Below are 19,256 nucleotides of genomic sequence, written 5' to 3'. Positions count from 1 at the left end.
CCATCCATTTGTGAACCGCACATGAGACTCCAATGACTTGTAGCTTCGGAACTGTTCTGTAGGCGCACACAAAACAAACAAGGTAGCCGAAGATTTCTGTAATACAAAAGTGCGGCAGCAAGTCGTCGTCGGTGCTCCACTCTTTGTTGGGAATTTCATATGGATCCAAACCGTTAATAGTGCCTATTTTGTCCACATACCGGTCCCTGGCATCTCTATTTAGTGTATCACTGTAAATCCCACAACCATTAGTGATTTTAACATATTATTTCTTTCTCACAACTCTGCTTCTTCTTGTTAAACTTGCTGTGTGTTTACATTCACATGGCCATCAACATGGCCGCCTCGTCCCAGAATGCAACGCGGCGCCCAAGCGCTATTGAATTAGCAGGGCTCTCAAGTTTTGAAGACAGGCAAGAGTGACAACCTTTTGTATATTCCATCATCAGAAAGACCACTCAATCCATAGAAAAGGTGTTGTTAATAAGCATACAGGTTTATCTCCCTATGTGACTTCAAAGCATTACCTGGCAGTTGGTGCAGTGAGTCCTGTTGGCTAAGTAACAGACACTCATGAAAAACTGATGCTAATTATCTGGGAAACATTCTCTAACAGCAGTCAAGTTGTCATTGTTTGTGTCAAACAAGTTGAGAATTTGTTGTAACAGGAGATCATTACTTACTTTGTGCTCAGTGGTTTCCTCTGTGGTTGAACGAGGAAGATGGTGAACAATTCCAGGATGCTTTTTTTTTCATTGGTTGTTGCGTTAAATCTTACCCAGATACAATAGTGCTATTTTCTGATTGGCTTTTGTGTAGCCTATTTCTTCTTTTTTGATTGGCTGATAAGTTGCAGACTCGATCAAGAACTCCAGGGGAGACGCACTTGATTCCTGCCGGTTTCCATAGTGAGAGCGGCGCGACCAGATAACTTTTATTAACAATATATTATAAATAGTTTTTTCTGCGTGAGAAATACAATGTGTGGCGGGAGTGCGTGACAAAAGACCGAAATGAGTGACTGTCACGCTCAATGCGTGACACTTGAGAGCCCTGAATTAGTCAATGGATCTGTAGTCTACTCTTCTATGTAGTGAAGGTCTTCCCAAGCTAGCTTGCTCCTATAACCGACACAGCAAAATAAACCCAAATCAAAAAGGTTGTTTATTGACGATCCCACGGACCCTGCAGAACCCCCCCCCCCACCCAGCTAAAACCAGCCTAAACTAGCTGGGTGGTTTTAGGTGGTCTTCCAGCCATGTCTAAGCTCGTCAGCAGGCTGGTTTTAGTGGGGGTTCAGCCTCTTCTTTAGCAGGTCAGAGACTACTTCCAGCTTATACCAGCTAAGACCAGCAAATTAGCCTAGGCATTTTCTCCTTGAGAACTTCAAACTTAACCCACTTACACAGTACACCATGAAATAGCCCAATCTTACCAATAAAAGAAAATTTCTAAAATGGAGAAAAAGACACTTTTGTGGACAACTTTTTCTTTTATTTAAAAATATAGCAGTTCTAGCCTTGAAAAGGCTGGCAGGCATGTATATACATGATGAACATACAAACTGTTGCAAAGATAAGCGAGACAAACAGCACTATTATCACAAAGTGGGAAAACACGAAGATAAACTTCTTTAAATCTATCTCACACACCGCCACACAGTTTCAGATATCAACAGACTTCTCTCTTTTTACTTGTTTTTATCTTGCCAAATTTAAAATTGACCGCTAACACAAGGATATGCAAATAAAACAGAATGCTGTCTACAGTAATAAATCTAAGATTGATCGTTTGGACCATTTATTACTGTAAACAAAAATTCTTAGCAAGAATACTATTATACATAGCAGATTAAGGCAAAGCCTTAATCATTCACTATGTTAAATGATTCTTAAGTCAGGCTTACTAGGCAGTACACACTAGATTAGATTTGGCACTTTTCTGCTTAAGGCTGGCATGACCTCAAGTATGAAGCAGCTGAGATTTCCCTATAAATCCCATGTTACTGTAGGCTTGAAGTCGAAGACTTGTCTTCACAGTGCCTGATCCTTAATTCAGAGACAGCAAGTCTGCAGACTATGCAGTTAATTCACACATGACGATCTGCAGTAATAAAGGCCTCATTTTAGTCATGATCATCTGCTACATACGAAGACATATGTACACAATTCAAAAGATCAAACGGAACTGATGACTGTTAGTGTCTTTGCTCAACAGTGCCATAATTTGCTAATGTCAGAGTTATCACAATTAATACAACTGACATGTTTAAGAAAAGACATGATTTAACAACTGACTTACTTGACACATATTGTTTAACCAATGTTGTAAATGTTTCAATGACAGCGACAACCAAACGGATCAAAAACTCCAGCAATAAACAGCAGTAGTTCCCCTCACACGCCATGAACAGCAGGAAGGAAGTGGTGAGATATGCAAGACACTGAGCAAACAACTACTATGCAAAACATGTACAGACTGAAAAATTAGATCTGATGGAGGGACACCTGTTGCCAGTCTTCCCAAAAGTGGACTATGATCAGTCTCTGAAGAGGTTCTCAAACATCCACAGCCTTCAAATCATTGCCATTCGAGCTCAGACCTGCGTGGTGTGTTATCTGTTGCACAAGGACATTTTTGGAGCTTCTTAACCACAGTTGTTTTTAAAATGGCAAGTTTACCGGATACATGACTGAATTATATGTAATCTAGAGAATCTTTTATAATGCAACCCCAAGAATGTATATGATAAAACAGATCTTAGCACTTTGGATCATCTCGTAAGAGCTCTCTCCCAACACGATGTTACTTTAATGACAATAGAAGAGTGCTGATTAAAACTTAGAAAATATATAGTACCTTTATGCAGAGGGCCACTGAACAAATCAAACGATTTATTTTAATACGCTAGTGCTCTAAATCAAAAGAACTATTATCTTTAGGCACCAAGTCATGGGCAGGGTCCCCCCATATTTTGATCAGTGAATTTACATGACCATTCCAGTTCCATATGATTACCAGATAAGGATTTTTAAAACAATTTTATAGAGAACACATCACGAACGAATACTTAGAATAACATGAAAAAAAATCAATGACCTTTAAATTTATTTTAAAATTCCTGATATTTCTTGTTTACAACTCTGGGGACCCTGCATGGGACTTTGGGAGAATGGCTTAAAAATAGCATCTGCTTGCGCAAGTGTAGTTTACCAGTTCTGTGACGTATGTATCCCCTATGCATGTCTTTTCTTTAGCAGAGCAATCAGTGGAATTTGTGGAAGGTCCTTTTCGGACTGAACACATCCAGCTGCTCATCTTAGCATGGGTCAGTAGTGTGACAGATGGCTTTGGTGTCTGAGCTAAAGCAGTCTCCCCAACTTATCTCTACAGGGACACAGGAACCTGAGGCATCTGTCCAGCTTTGACGTGCTTACATCTACACACCGTCTTTGCATTTCTCTTCTTTACACAATGTCAAATTCTAGTCTGAGATATTTATCTCTCCTTCCCCAGAAAGGTTTACTGATTGTAGGGTTTCATACTCGGATCTCATCATCCTCATCTTCCATGAAGGAGGAGAAGGCTGGTTCATTGTCTGGGTTGCAGGTATTGTCGGTAACTCCAATATTTTCCTCATAAGGCTCACTGGTTGGTTTCTCCTCTACTACGGCTGAACCTGAGCTGGAAACTGAGCAGCTGTCGAGGTGATGCAGGTGTTTTTGGTGTGGTTCTGGGGTGCTGGTGCCTTCACTCTGGATGTCCAAGTCAACAGAGCTTGGAGCCCTCACGGAACCCTCGCCAAGTGCAACTAACCCCTCTGGTTCCTCTTCTTTGACAACAACCTCCCTCGCTTCCTCATCCATATCCACTCCTCCCTGGTTGCAGGGAAGAGGAGATGCACGTCCCTCACTGCTCTTGCCTTCTTCAAATCCCTGGTCATCGTCTTCCTTCTGCATGACCCCCAGGATTTCCCCCAGCATTGAGGGCCCAAGGTCAAGATGGAATGACATCACAGATTCAGCTTTCTTCAATCCTCCCCCCCTGTAAGTTGGGGAAGGTCGCAGGTCTGTCAACACTCCAAAGTGCTTCTCATGGAGCTCCAGGTCCAATGCGTCAGCAGAGGCCCCATTGGAGGGGCTGGAGGTCAAGCTCCTGAGCACCCTCTCGTCTCCCTCCTGTCCTTCTTCGTTGTTCAGAAAGGGCAAGGACATGGCATTCTTCACAAAGGTAGGTGACCCACTGGAAGGAAGGAGGGTGTTGCCTTGCTGGTCTACTCTGGTGACGGACTGAGAGCGCTTGCTGCCCCGGAAAGTACGAGACAGCAGTCCCGGTTTCGGAGAGCGAGGATAGGTGTGTCCTTCTCGGGATGGCTCTCCAGATCGTGTGCTGAGGAAAGAGGTGTCTCCGAAAGCTTCCCCGCTGCGCCCTACATGCATGGTGTGACGGAAGTCCCCCAAGGGAGCGCTGATCATCTCAGTAGTGAGGTCCATACGAGTGCGCCGTTTGGTCTGAGACCCTGTCACCAGCTGCTTTAAGATGGGCATCTTCGTTTGCACAACTCCCAAACCCAGTTCTACAATTCTTTTTTTATCTGGTCGTGTGGTTTCACTAAAAGGGGTTTTCCTTTTAACGAGTCCTAAAAGGTTCAACCAGATTCTGTTCAACCCGACTCAGTCCAGTCTTGATGGCCGTCACTTCAGTTGCCAAACAGGAGGTAATCTATAATTGAGAACAAACAAGATCAAAATTAAATTTCATAGTTAACTGGAGATGACATCTAGACTCTAAGCAAAACCACAATGCAAAGCCAAGAAGTTAATTATAGGGCTGGGTGCAAGATCAATACAGACAGAAGAAATTGGCAGTTCGGGCAGAACACAGGCTGGTCCAGGATGTCTCATCAATGCGTCTGGCCAGAGTGCCAGCAGAATCTGCAGTGTCATTTTTCCCTGAGCTGAACTGCAGTAGTGTTTTTGGCATTCGGATGAGGTAAGAGTCAGGTTTCTTGTGGTCAGGCTGCAGGAGTCTCAATCATTAATAAGATATGCAGAGACTGATGAAAGAACTTAGTGGAGAGTTTTACTACTTAGTGAAATACTTATGATGTCATGAGTAATATCCTTTTAGGATGAATTTTAATAAACCTGCCTAAAACCTTATTTTAAGTCTTAAGTCGTTGGGGAATATTTTTAGCAATAGCCAAAAAAGAAAAAAAAATATGGGTCAAAATGATTCATTTTTTCTTTTATGCCAAAAATCATTAGGATATTAAGTTAAGATCACGTTCCATGAAGATATTTTGTACATTTCCTACTGTAAATATATCAAAACCTCATTTTTGAAAACTGACACTTAAGACTTGTTAATGGTCCTATATATAATCCGAAGAATACACAAGTACATAGTCACAGATTGTGAACAGCTGCCAATGATACTTAGTCTGCAATATCATCTCATCAAACACTACTGCTCTGCAGAGGAGATAATCTATACAGCTACTTCCTCTCGAATCAGCCATGACTGTATAAATGGCAGAGACAGGAACATGGTAAGCCGTGACCCTATTGATGGCTCGTGGCATAATTTCACACGATTCTAAACTTAACCTCTACTCGCTGAACTAACCAGATCATCAGGGACAACCACAATCAACATCAAATTAAGCATGAACACATTTACACAAAGACAAACAAGTCCAAACCTCAGACTCAAAACACCACTACAAGGTTTGACACTCTTAAACAAACCTCACTTTGAAAAGATAAAATGCTTACCCGCACCTGAGAGTCCTGTGGCATTATTTCCGAATTTGTAAAGTAACACTAAGTGTGAGAAATGGGCCAAATGCTTGGCAGGCAACAAGTTCTTCCTGTCACCGATCTGCTGTAATTTTTGAAAAGAACAACAACTAGAGCGAATTTCACTGAAGTGCCCAACCAACTCATGACCTCTTTCTGGCTGAATCCTCTTCTACAAGCTTTGTCTCTGCACTTCCTCGTAAAGTCCTTACCTGCCTGTGTCTCTATAGCAACACCCCTTTGCACACAAACAGATGTTAGCGTTTCCTGTCAGCATAAATGCATTTTCCTCTGAGCATTAACCAAGTTGTTGATCCCAAACTGTACTGTTCACTAATCAAAATATATCTGCATGGTCAATGTAAATTACATTTAACGATTAAATTAAAAACCTAAATTATCCACAATGATTATCAATTATGCACAACTTTAATGACTAGAATATTATTATCACTCTCGTTTGCATTAAAGCTTAATTACACAGTGCAAATTACATACCATGTCTCAGAACCACTGAATATCAGAAATCCCTGGTTAAATAAAAGCTAATGAACATCTTCTATTGTGTCTTCTGTTAGAGACTGACTGAACACATGCAGCCAGCACCCTCCCTGAAGGCTAGAGAGAGCACGGATGAGGCTTAGCCAATGAGAGATGAAGCACTGCGGCGCTCCACAGCACACACCCATTCATTTCATGGATGCTCTGAGCAAGGGATGACGAGCCCACCTGAAAACAAAGCAAGCCTTTGCACAGCATCCAAAATGATGCTCAGGAAAGCACGGTATATTGGTGACAAATGTCAATATTAGTACCATTTCTGCTGTGCATTAATCAAGTTTTGATGCCTTGCTATTACATTTAGCCATTTAACACTGATATATGAAGCATTTCATAATTCAAAAACCATAAAATTTAAAAAATATATATGTATCTGCTGTTGCCAGGTTTGTAGACTGGTACAGAAGCTAGAAATACAATTAAAGGAGAGAACAAAAAATTATTTCAATCTAAATCATGTAAATTATAAAAGGTCTAAACAAAAAACACAGTACAGATTTATCATAATAATCATAAAAATAATAATAATAACATGCCCTACTGTTCAAAAGTTTGGGGTCAGTAAAATGTTTTGATGTCTTATGCAAAATCTTGCATACAAGGCTGCATTTACTTGATCAAAAATACAGTAAAAACTGTAATATTGTAAAATGTTATTACAATTTAAAATAGCTGTATTCTAGTTGAATTTATTTTAATATATTATTTATTCCTGTGATGACAAAGCTGAATTTTCAGCAGCATTCCTCCAGTCTTCAGTGTCACATGATCCTTCAGAAATCATTCTTATATGTTGATTTGATGACACATTTATCATTATTATTATTATTTGTGCTGCTTCATATTTTTTTGGAAACATGGTTGATTTTTTTCAGGATTCTATGATGAAAAGAAATAAAAATACAAAAAGGCATTCACTTGAAACAGAAAAAAATAAGATTTTTTGTAACAATATAAAATCTTTATCATCACTTAAAAAAAAAAGCTCCCAGTAGTGTATATAACCAACTAACTACCTAAATAAACATGCATCTAATAGTCCAAACTCATAAGCGCAGGTAAAGGGTGCTAGCTATAGCATGTTACCACTCACCACTTGTGCATTGGTTCGGACCACTGCCGATGCAACTGCTTAGCTTCTGCTTAAAGTTGTTGTTTTATAAAGTCAGCTAATGTTTTTCACCCACTACAACTAAGAGCATGAGACAAATGCTAAGCAAGATTTGATGTGTTTCCTCCTGTGGTTAGTTCGTTCACCTCTATGATCTTTTGTATGCAATGTAATGCTATATTTCAGTTGTACGGTCATCTGTATTTATTAGTTTGACGCACATTAATAGAGTTTCATCTGTTTGATCAATGGCGTTGTTCTTTAGGTTTACCGGTTTCACATCAATTTGGGAAGCACTGGCTCCATTTTTGGTATTATTACATTAAATGTATTGAATTATTGACATATAACATTCATTGTTGAAGTATTCATACACAATTTGTGTACTTGAATAAAGTAGGTTTCCAAAAGCTCCCATGTTCTGTAGGCACATAGGTGTTGGGGGACGTCTAACAACCTTCGGATAACAATGATCTCTATTTATAGTTTATTTATAGACGTGTAAATATGAAGTAAGAACGGAGAGCATGGGAAGGCAGCGTGGGAAACAACAGGCCTCTGAAGGGGTGAGTGACTTTCCAAATACCCTTCTACCAATCTGTCTGTGATCGTAACACAGTACATAGGGAGCAGTTGGACTTCCTCTGTACAGACTTAACACACCTCCCTGTCTCCCACTATACACTCCTCCTTTTCTACATCCCTGCGACCCTACACGTACTAACCTTTGACCCAGTGTTGTGAGTGTAGGAGGTTTAGTAAATCTCACAGAAAAACACACACACATCAGACACACGCATAATGCACTTGGGGTGGCTTCGGTTTCAACAAGCATCTCAGAGCGATCCACAAATCCTGACTTTGAAAGTCTGAATACTGCATCAACTTTTTCCCCTCATTCAAATAAAAAATAAAGAGGAATATAATATAGTACAATATAATATTTTTTGGCCAATGTAGGTTGAGTATACAACAATATCATATATCATATTAATCTACATAGGGCTTGTGTAGGGTTGTATATAATATAATATAATATAATATAATATAATATTAATTATATGTAGGTATAATATAACATATAATATTTTTGTCCAACGTTGAGTCGTGGATATACAGATAATATATTTCTAATTAACATCACATCACATAACATAAAACATAACATTCAATCTATTTCGGGGTCAGGTTGTCTTTACTTGTGCAGAAATTACACACATTTACACATCTTTAAAAGTGAACTATGCATAAGTATTTGTCTCATTTAATGACAACATTAAGAAAGTGAAACATGCTGTTTAAGGACGAAGCACACTGGCGTGTCACATGCACTTCAAGTTGTCTTTGGTCTTTGCAGTGGATGAACAGAAAGCCCACTCTTTGCGAACAAGCATCTCTGTGTGAATCAAACAAAAGTGCTGAGTGCATCCTAGCACTCCGACAGTGAATGATCTGTGGGAGTTTTTCTTTGCCTGCCTGAGCAGAGGCGCCCAGAGACACGTGAGCAGTCTTCTTTTATTATAAATCTTAACCATAAATTATTGATCACATGCATTCTGCTTCATACCAGAAACTTCAAATCAGCTAATAAAAAGACTGCAGATGAAGCATAAAAGCACAAAAAGATGCCTTTTTGCTTTAATTCCTTATGCTTTGAAAAGCCGGCAACTTGAAAAAGTGATGTGATGAGATGAGGTATGTGTATCCAGCTGGGACAGATCCGACTGTCAGGGTCAGTTAGGAGCCAATGACCTTGATAGAGGTCCTCATGACCCCAGGGCCGCACAGACAGAGACTCATGCAGTTACATTACCACAGATCTTTAAACAAAAGGGGACACAAGACAGGTAAACAAACCAATAGTTACATGTTTGAGCTGTCAGTTATACTGTAATTCTACAATTAAGTACTGAGCAACATTACTTAAAGCGCATGCAAGGTTAGGATTGGATTTTGGTTTGGTGTTAGTTTGTTAGAGCTGCTGCTATACAGCAGAATTTAACCTGATTTATTTACTTGTAATTATTCATAAATACTGTTATTACTATAGCAAATGCATGTAATTTGTAACAAACTAATTATATACAAACCCTACTGAAATTTGTATCAAAAAAAAAAAAAAAAAATGATGATGGTACAATATCAACCAGGATTTGGTAACACAAATGCCTACATTTTAGAAATTTATTTTAGATGTATTCATGCAACATATCCAGTGTTGTTATTTTAACTAACTAAAAAAAAAAAAAAAAAAAAACTAAGTCGAAATAAGGCAACATTTAAAATATGTATTAAACTACTACAATTACTAACTCTAAAATGGAATTTAGAAATAATAATAATAATAATAACAAAAGCAGATAAAATTTACAATGAAAACTAAAAGCTCATTTAAAATATTAAGAAACACAATAATGGTATATATAGCAAAACAGCAAAGTGTATACACTGAATACAATGTAAATCACACTGCATAAAAACATAAAATACTCTCACTTTAAAGCAAGAGTTCACACTGAAGATTACAAAAAATAAAACACACAAACAAAGGTATTTTGTGTCCTATTTTCATGCCCTGTGATGTGAACAGGCCTTTAAAGAGAGTGTGCAAAATGTCAACCTCTGACAGGATTTTTTTAAAATAGAAGCATAGGTATCATCCGCTTGTGAAACATCTTACATCGGCGTAACCAGAAATAGCCTAAATATTTGATCTGGAGAGCAGACACTAAGCAGAGCTGATTCAATTACCCACAATGCTCTCTCTTCTCAGCCCATTTGTCCACCCAGATACTGATAACCCTAAAAACCAAATCAGGCCAGCTCTGAAAAGGCAGCTGGCCAAGCAGTGCTGCACAAACAGGCCTCGGATAATGCTTCAAGCCCGTCATTATTCATAGAGATCTGAAGCTGCATGCTGAAAGGATGAGGGGAAGGGCGAGTAAATATTATTCACCTGAGATAAGATAATCTTCACACAATGGTCCCTCGATAACTTCTCTTCCTCCCTTCACACGTTACGCCTCCTTCCATGAGGTGTCATCTGCATTTGCTCACAAAAGGCTACTGGGCTGAATGTGGCACACAGAGCCAAAACAAGCATGACAATAGTCAGGATGGGGCTTTCAAACAGGCCAGTCAAAAGGTTAAAGCCGGCGTTATCTTGGGTGTCAATATCTTGATTGCTTTGTGTTGATTTAGATGTAACCATCTTGACTACAAATAAAAATGGAGCCTCACCTTGCCACCCAACATTATAAATGTACTACAGTCAGACTGAAAAATGTCTGCTGTATTATATGTCACAGAAGAGACCGGGGGTGATTGTAACTAGGGTAACTAGAACAGCAAGAGTGAGGAGACTGGAGAAAATGAGTGGAATGATTTGACCATCCAAGATTTGATCTAGGTTGTGAGAATGAGGGCAGTTTTAATGACCCATTTAAAACGACAAAACAAAGGAATATGCAAAATATGAAAAAAAAACTTTATTAAAGCATATTTTCAACTGAAAAGATAATTAATTGACATTTATTATAATTTAGCCACTTTTTATATTTATTAGCATTCATTTTTTTATTTAATAGATTAAAAATGTTTATGTTAAATAAGGCTTATTTTTCCATGTTCATTTATTTTTCTACTTGTATTCATTTCTTTTTTATATTTATATAATATATTTGTATTTCTTATTTATTTTCCATGTTTATTTCTTGTTTTGATATTTACATGTATTTTTTATATTTAATAAATGTTCATATTTATGTATACTTTTATTTCTTGTTTATTTGTACATTTATATTTGTATCTCTTCTTTTATTTACATTTATTTGTATATTTGACTTTTTTGTTCTTATATTTACAAAACATTCTCACATTCATTTATATTTTTACTTCTGTTTTCTTGCTTATTTATTTTATATTTACATTCTTACTTTTACATTTTTAGATTTCCTTTCATTTATTTGTAAATTAATTTTTAGATATTTTCATATAATTATATTTATATTTGTTTCCTTTGTCCCCGGTCTCCCCAAATCCATCATCTTTAATTTTAATTTTAATTTTTTTTTTTATAAAAAAAAACAAGTACTTGATATAAAGGTACAATACTAAAATAACCATGCAAAGATTTTCACTGTATAACTATATAACTAAAGAACAATAAAGCCATGCACAGGTCTACAGGATTATTCACACAGTGGAAATGTTGGCGCTTACACACACAATCCATTGTTATTGGCAGGAACAATCAAATCAGCACATCTCTATTCATTCTGCTCCAAAGCAAAATATTTGCAAAGCTGTATATTTTTGAGAGGACAGCCCAGATACTGCTCCCAAAACACCGGCAGACAGATGACATCAAGACAAACACACGGCTAAAGCTCCTCATATACACGGCTACTATCTGGCATAAACCACTTACTCAGACAGGAACTGACCATCTGAGAGACTTGTAAAAAGCAAACCACAGTTTGTTTTGTAGTTGCCTACAGTTTAAGGGCAAAGTTAATCTAAAATAGACAAGACCTTAACGACAGACAAGTTTGGGGAAACAAGAATTCAAATAATGGTGCTTCAGTTTCAATTAAGTGTTTAGTTGCTACTAAGTAAGTATCTTTTAAAATTTTGATTTCATTAACCTGGAAAGCTTTGCGAAGTACTATTGGTTCCTCCTTAAAAGTGGTAATTGTATCAATTCTGTAAACTCAATTTGCATTTATATGCATTGCTTAAATATCAAAGTTTAGTTTGCCAAACGCATCAGACAGCCAGTGAACAGACTGTGACTAATGATGGAGAAAAAGGCTTAAAGTGATTAAAGTCATGGAAATAAATGTAGTGTTAATGTACCTATACACACAGGACGATAACTATGATAGTTTCTATAAGCATTCTAACTCTATTAAAATAGAACAATTTCATTGGAATCACTTTCAGAACATATTTTTTTCCCCATCTGATGAATGATAAAAACATTGAGAGCCAATCAGAACCAATCTTGCTTTAAAGTGTTGGCGACAAAACTGCAGCATGTGCTTATGATGACCAGAATGTTATCATCTCTTGGTATAAATACTAATAGAGTTGTTCAAGTTAGCTTTATAGTTATTGTTCTTATTGTTTAAGCGCCATTTTATGATGATTTGGGGGCAGTTCAATCTATGTCATTAAACTTTAGGGGCCGGGAGTAAAACAATGAATGAATACTGACCTAACCCACGAACAGCACTTTAAAATCAGTACATCAAGTCTGAATTATCAAGTGAAATACAGTTGATTCTGGTGCAGTGACAGAGACAGAATGATGTGAAACAGATAGAGATTGCAAACTAGGGTTTTGGACAGGAAGGGCAAAGTGTCTACGCCCTACAAAAACCCATCCCAACAAAAACCAACTCCCGGCCCTTCCGCAGGAGCATAAACACACCATAAACTCAATTGCCCATCACACTAAACAAACAAACAACACAGCAGGCATCCAAAAACGCTTTTGGACTGCTTTTGGTGCTCCACTGACGTTTAGGATGAACTTCATGCAACTTCATGCAACTTATTTACAACCATGTTTCCGTACAAATTGCATCCATGCATCCAATTTACTGTAAATCTGGCACAAATCGAAGTGATGCATACAAAATTAAAAGGTGGACAACTTATAAAACGTCGATTCTTTTATTGCATGTACACCTTTAGACGCATAATTGGATTAAATCATCTCAGCTTTATAGAATAATGAACTCATGGAACTACACTTGACAGTGTTTCACTTATGTTTCATTCTTATTAATCTTTGATGATAAATACATTTGGCCGTGCACAGTGCAAAAGAATCTAGATTAGCATACGAAGCTACAAATGTGATCACCCCCACTGCATGAACTCTCCTTTGCACCGTAATTATTTTACTTTAATGACAGTCTATTTCACCTAAAGGCAGGTTTGACAACCAACTGTTAACATTAAAAACATTCTCCTCCTAACCAGGTGTGATGTTACAGGCCCAACAAGTGTCTTTAAAAACACACGGTCTGCAGTCATAAAACATGCCCAGAATGTTTCCAGTGATGGGATCCATCATTTTAAATAGCTGAAATGCCGTCTCGACACTCAGAGAGGAGATCTGAAGATTTTTTTGCTTTTATGGTGATGCATCATGGAAAAAAGGAGGAGAATGAGTGACAAAGCCACACTCAGATATTCAAACAATGGCTTGTAACTTCCAGAGAACGTTTCATTGTACAACAACAACAACAACAAAATATGCCTCTACAATTACCTAGTAACCTACACAATGCACCTTTCCCTTCTATCAAATATTCTGATAATGAATAGATTATAAAAGATAAGACACAATTTGTGTTACAATAGATTTCACAAAACGATTGCAAAGTGGTTTCTTAGCCCCGGTTTCTGTAGCCCCTTTCACACTGCATGTTGGTCCCCAAAAAAAACTGCCGGAGTGCCTTCAATATGAACGCAAACCCATGCCAGGATTGATTCTGGGATTGATCCCGGGTTGGGGACCTAAAAAACATTACCTGGTTCAGTCCCGGAACGAGCTCTGTTTGAAAAAAAAACAGAACAAATGCCGTAAAGGGTATATCGTAGTGATGACCCACGTTATCGTGCGACTCTTTTACCAGGTGTTATGAAGGCGGATCAATGTTTGCAACAAAAACAAAAAGTGCAGACTGTAACAAAGCAGAGATCCGTTAGCTCCTCATCATCCGCGTGGAAGCTGATCTTGTTCGGCAGTTTAAGTGAAAGTTAACGTACTTAGCGTTTTCGACTTGTGCATTACACATCACAACCTGATGTCACGTGTCATTACTACACCTTTGCAGGTTGTGTATGAACGCACGCACAGATTCTGGGAAATCACTTGCAGTGCGAATGAACCTAAATCTAACGATCCGGGAACAGTCGCCGGGACACATTACCCATGTATTATCTGGAATCTCATTGTGAAAGGGGCTTACATGATACGATCACAAGTGATCTGCTGAGACACATTAATGTTTACTGCTGGCCTTAACATACGTTAATGCATCTCTTGTGACCACTTATCATCCTGACACTCCCCTCTTATTTTGTCACACACTCACTTTCATTCACACTTTCGTCTCATCACTTTCTCAAGAGCGCAGAGTGGATTTGCATGAATACAACTGACTGTATGAGGCAATTATACCGCATACGAAAAATGTAAAAATATGAATGTTAACAAAGATTTTAGTCCTATTCCGTGTAATCCGGCACAACATTTCGAAGAGAACTGAGTGATTTAGTGCAATCTCTCAAAACATATCCCACGATGCTCCATATTAGCTAAGAAAATGACCATTTATATCTAAATGATGACCATTTTTGGTGAAAAGAAAACTTACCAAGATTACAAGTACACTTCAGGAAACAACATTTCATGACCCCTTAAAATTTTAAATGCCAAAGCAGGTGTTAAAAGAAGATAAAACACCTAAGGATAAAACAAAATTAGTACTTTTATTAACCCAAAAACACCTTTTGTCTTCTGTTTAACCAGGATTTTCATAACATTGGAAAAACTTAATGCATAAGCTAGTCTAATTTTAAAAGTGTGATTTTCTAAACCTGGAAAGTTGTATTTATTTCATTAAATAATAATAATAATAATAATAGATAAAAAAAATAAAAACAAATTAAAAACCCAATCATTTTTATAATGAATATAATTTTTTCTAGTTACAAAAAGTTCTAAAATATTTTATTGGGTATAAATTTTAAGTAAATGTTAAAACAAAAAAATAATAAATAAATAAAAATTATCCTTAATCCAAACCAAGTAAGACTGGAACAACTGGAGAAGTCAAGCAAATTCACTGGATTAAAAGGGGACGATTAACAAAATTTCACTTATGGAATCTGGAAATCTAATGCACAGTTGAGTAGTTTCCTCAACAAGCTGCTTGATTTGAGGTATCATGCCCATAGCATAGCTGGTGCAGGAGAAGTGACAATAGTTTTATATTTAGACTTCATTCTGATATTCTGCCGCTTGTCCTGTGCAAGATTCTGATGTCTCACGGTTAGTTTGGAGAGGTTACACAAAGTTTATAACGCGGTCAGTGAATTGGCAGTGGATCAATGAGAGAGAGTTATTGTTGGTTTGGATGAGGTTGGATTCACATAACTGTACCCTGCCCACTGTATCATGTCAAATAAATCTCATGTGATATCTCCATCTGCAATTGGTTTCATCAGGCATGTTATTTCCACCTAATCTCATTCCTCTTAACATCTGTATTCGTATGAGGATTCCACGCTACATACTAACAGCTCTTTCAGCCATTTTCCAGCTTCCTGCACATGACAGTGCTTCCAATGCCCTGTTCTGGGGGAAAAATATAGTTTATGCGGAAGAATTCCCTGAAACGTAAAAAAGGCAGGACACATGTTCAGCCACACACTGACATGCAGAACTGTCGAGGACATGCTCACACACAGCACAGAGATAGATACCACTGTAAAAACATACTGTGGTCTTCTTTTTACTGTATATCAATGTGCTCTTTTACTGGAAATCTAATACCATCCTTTTAACACCAGTTGATCTAAATTCCCATTAGGAAACAACCCAATGATCCCACTGAGGCTGACAAAAGATCTCATAATTAAGACTCTTTGAAAAAGGCCCAGGGCTGTTGAACAGTACAGTAATGAGATTCATGGCATACTATTAAAGAGCAAATGAAAAAGCTAAAATACTAAAAGTGCCAACACTGACTTCCAGAGACGAACACACACTTCTGCTAATTCTGACATAAATGCAGGTAAAATTGAGATATTGTTCTCCTAAAAGTTTGAGGAACAGATTTTCTCAACAAATTAACGGAAGTCATTTCCAGTAGACTAACAGAAATAAAACATATGTGGGCAATAAACTTGCACGTCTGTTCCTGGCAGTCTGTTTACGGAGACAGGAAACACATTAAACTTGGTACCAGGATGACCAGCGGGTGCTGAACTTCTCTGACTAAACAAACACATTCATCAACTGGTACTCATGCACATGTGTGGAGTGGACACACGTGTGTAAACACAGACCTTCAGACACACTAGTGTTGCTCCATATGTCACTGCCAACGTCAACCATGAATTCATATGGTGATTAGGCCTTCACAATAATGTAGAATCGTTACCATCAACAAACGACAGCTATTACAGCTGTTGTTAATGTGAAATAATTGGGAATGCTTTTATTCTGTGATTTTTGAAATTCATTACATAAGGAATAGAATATAAAATTAGCCAAGTGCCATCTTTAATCAAATGATATTTGTTTTTCTTAAAACTGACTTTTAACTAACTTCTGACTTCAAAGCGATTTTAGTGGAATTATATGCACTCAGAATAGTGAGATATAAAACCAATTACTATTGTTTATATATATATATATATATATATATATATATATATATATATATATATATATATATATATATATATATATATATATATATTCAGTGGCAAAAACTCAAGTATGAGCTGTGAACTCAGAATTCTGAGAAAAAAAGCAAAAGCTGCAAGATAAATATTCAGAATAGCAAGTCATTAACTGAAAACCTGAATACTTAAAAATGAGTTTATATTTTGCAATTCTGATTTTTTTTCTGAGCAAGTAGGTCTCTATGCCAATTTATATCTCATAATATGTCTCGCAATTGCCTTATTATAATGTATGTGTAGCCTACATATATAAAATAACAACACACACTCAGATGCATATATTGCATTAATAATGTTTTAAATCATCATTTAACCTTTTATCTCCCTTCATAAAGACATTGGTGTTACAATGTAGGTCAGACTCTGGACATTCAAGTTCATTACATTGCCATGAGCACACTGGATCTTCCTTTGTGACAGATTCAGACCTCTCAGTTCCGTTTATAATCCTGCATTCAGTTCACAACATGCTGTGCGCCCGGCAATATTTCATATCAACCATACACATGGCCATCAGCACAGTGACCGAGAAGCGCCCGTGTCGCAATAAAAACGACGTGTGTTGTCGATTGAGCAAATCTGAGCTCTTGATGGGGAACATGAGGAGAACACCAATATTTAAGACCGTCTGACTCGTGAATGTAGCGTGAAGCGCACGAGCACATAATGAACAATGACCCAGCTGGCCATGTGAAACAGTGATGATGATGATGGATCCTCATAGAAATAAACATGGACACACGGAATGCGCTTCTATCAGAGGAAAGGAAACGTGTTTATGCAAATGTTTAACAGTTGCATTGTTTACTTCTATATTGTAATAACCACCATATATACTCGAAATGGTAAACAGCTTTCCAGGGAGATTGGGGACCCTCCCTTCTTCGACCATGGCTTTGAAGACTGATGGAGGTCTTGTGCAAGAGTGCAAACTAATAAGTGGTATGGCTCAACAAACCAACCAAATAATTTGACGTAACTCAATACACCTACTAAAAAAATAATTCTACACTTGATTTTACTTCGTATAAGCCTAATTTACGTTCACAAATGTCACGAGAGTGCTGAAATAATCGCTATCCATGCATGTTTTAATTGTGTAAAATATCAAGTTAAAAACTTACCGTTTAATGGTGTGATCCATGCACTTTGCAGCTTGTGGTTTTAGCCTATCCCCGGGGTGCAATTAAAAAAGCCTTTCTTTTAGTTTGTTTGAGCCTAATATATCCCCGTGCTGTTTTCTGTTGATTCTCTAAAGGTAACACATGTATCTTTCAGTTGTGACAATACACACAGACAGCCGCCCGCATCCTTCCTGTGTCAAGCTCTGCTGTAAATTCACCGCTCTGTGCAATAATTCACCCAAACCCGCCCCTTATTTCAACAGACACGCCCATTTTATATTAGACACGCCCCTATACACGCCGCGCTTAAAGAAACAGCACAATTAATAGATCTAGCGCACTATGGACTGGTTGCTTTGACACTTTAAACTTCACAATTTTGATTAATTTCATGAAATATATCAAGAACACATATTATAATTTAATGTATATATAAAATTACTATAATTATATATTATTTTAATATATTTAATTTGCTAAATTAAGGCAATGTAATTATAGTATTTTTTCTTTCGAATGTAATGTGACCTGTTTACATTTACTCCATTATTAAACTGGAGCATTGTTTTTATGAATGATTTTTAGATCCGTCTGACCTATAAAAGCAATAAAAGATGAACATCCTGTTCAGATTAATTTCTGTGGTGCTGAATTTATTTATTTATTTAGTTTTTTCAATTAATCCTTAAACAGTCCTTACTGTGTGCAAAAAAGGGTGTTACTGAGGCTGCCCTCCCAGTGGCCCTGCCTTTGTCTTTGGATGACAATTTGAAATGAAACAAACTTGATAAGGATCTCGCAGGGAACAACTGTTAGTCGTTTTGCAACTGAAGGTCTAGTCAGTACTCGCAGGGTTTAACTGTTTTGTTTATATTCAAATAAATAAACTTGCAAATGGCCATTATATGTAATTTGCACCTCAGACATGAGTCTAAACTAAAGAGAAGTATTATCTTGCAGTTCAAGGCCTTTTGTGCTATGTGTGCAGAAAAAAGGCATGTTTGAACAGTGAGATCTCTATCTGCTCTCAACAGGCAAACAATATCACAGTGTTGTTGTTTTTTTTAGTTTTCTGTCATCTTGAACCATCAGTGGCAGTTACATAGTAAAAGATACAGCACATTATTACTAAAAGTCTTTCATGTTCATAATTGCATAAACTGTGAC

The 19,256-nt window shown here is 37.3% G+C and overlaps 1 protein-coding gene across 4 annotated transcripts; it reads right to left on the bottom strand.

Moving 5' to 3' along the window:
* Positions 1–1,472: 1,472 nt before the first annotated feature.
* LOC127953294 (cdc42 effector protein 4) lies at positions 1,473–18,313 on the bottom strand. 4 transcript variants are annotated; one of them, XR_008153135.1, is made up of 3 exons: positions 18,090–18,313; positions 2,302–4,722; positions 1,473–2,103 (listed from the first exon to the last, which is right to left on the bottom strand). XR_008153135.1 is itself a non-coding variant. In XM_052552349.1 (2 exons), the coding sequence occupies exon 2, from the start codon at positions 4,545–4,547 to the stop codon at positions 3,540–3,542; it is 1,008 nt and encodes a 335-aa protein (XP_052408309.1). In that variant the 5' UTR covers positions 4,548–4,722; positions 18,090–18,313; the 3' UTR covers positions 1,473–3,539. The 4 variants fall into 4 exon arrangements, 3 of the variants coding, with proteins under 3 accessions (XP_052408309.1, XP_052408320.1, XP_052408331.1); XM_052552349.1 differs by having other exon boundaries at positions 1,473–4,722; XM_052552360.1 differs by lacking the exon at positions 18,090–18,313 and adding an exon at positions 5,778–6,004 and having other exon boundaries at positions 1,473–4,722.
* Positions 18,314–19,256: the final 943 nt, after the last annotated feature.

This window comes from Carassius gibelio, chromosome A3 (genome assembly GCF_023724105.1).
Source record: "Carassius gibelio isolate Cgi1373 ecotype wild population from Czech Republic chromosome A3, carGib1.2-hapl.c, whole genome shotgun sequence".
Taxonomy (NCBI): Eukaryota; Metazoa; Chordata; class Actinopteri; order Cypriniformes; family Cyprinidae; genus Carassius; species Carassius gibelio.
This window is presented reverse-complemented; position numbering and strand designations above follow the sequence as displayed.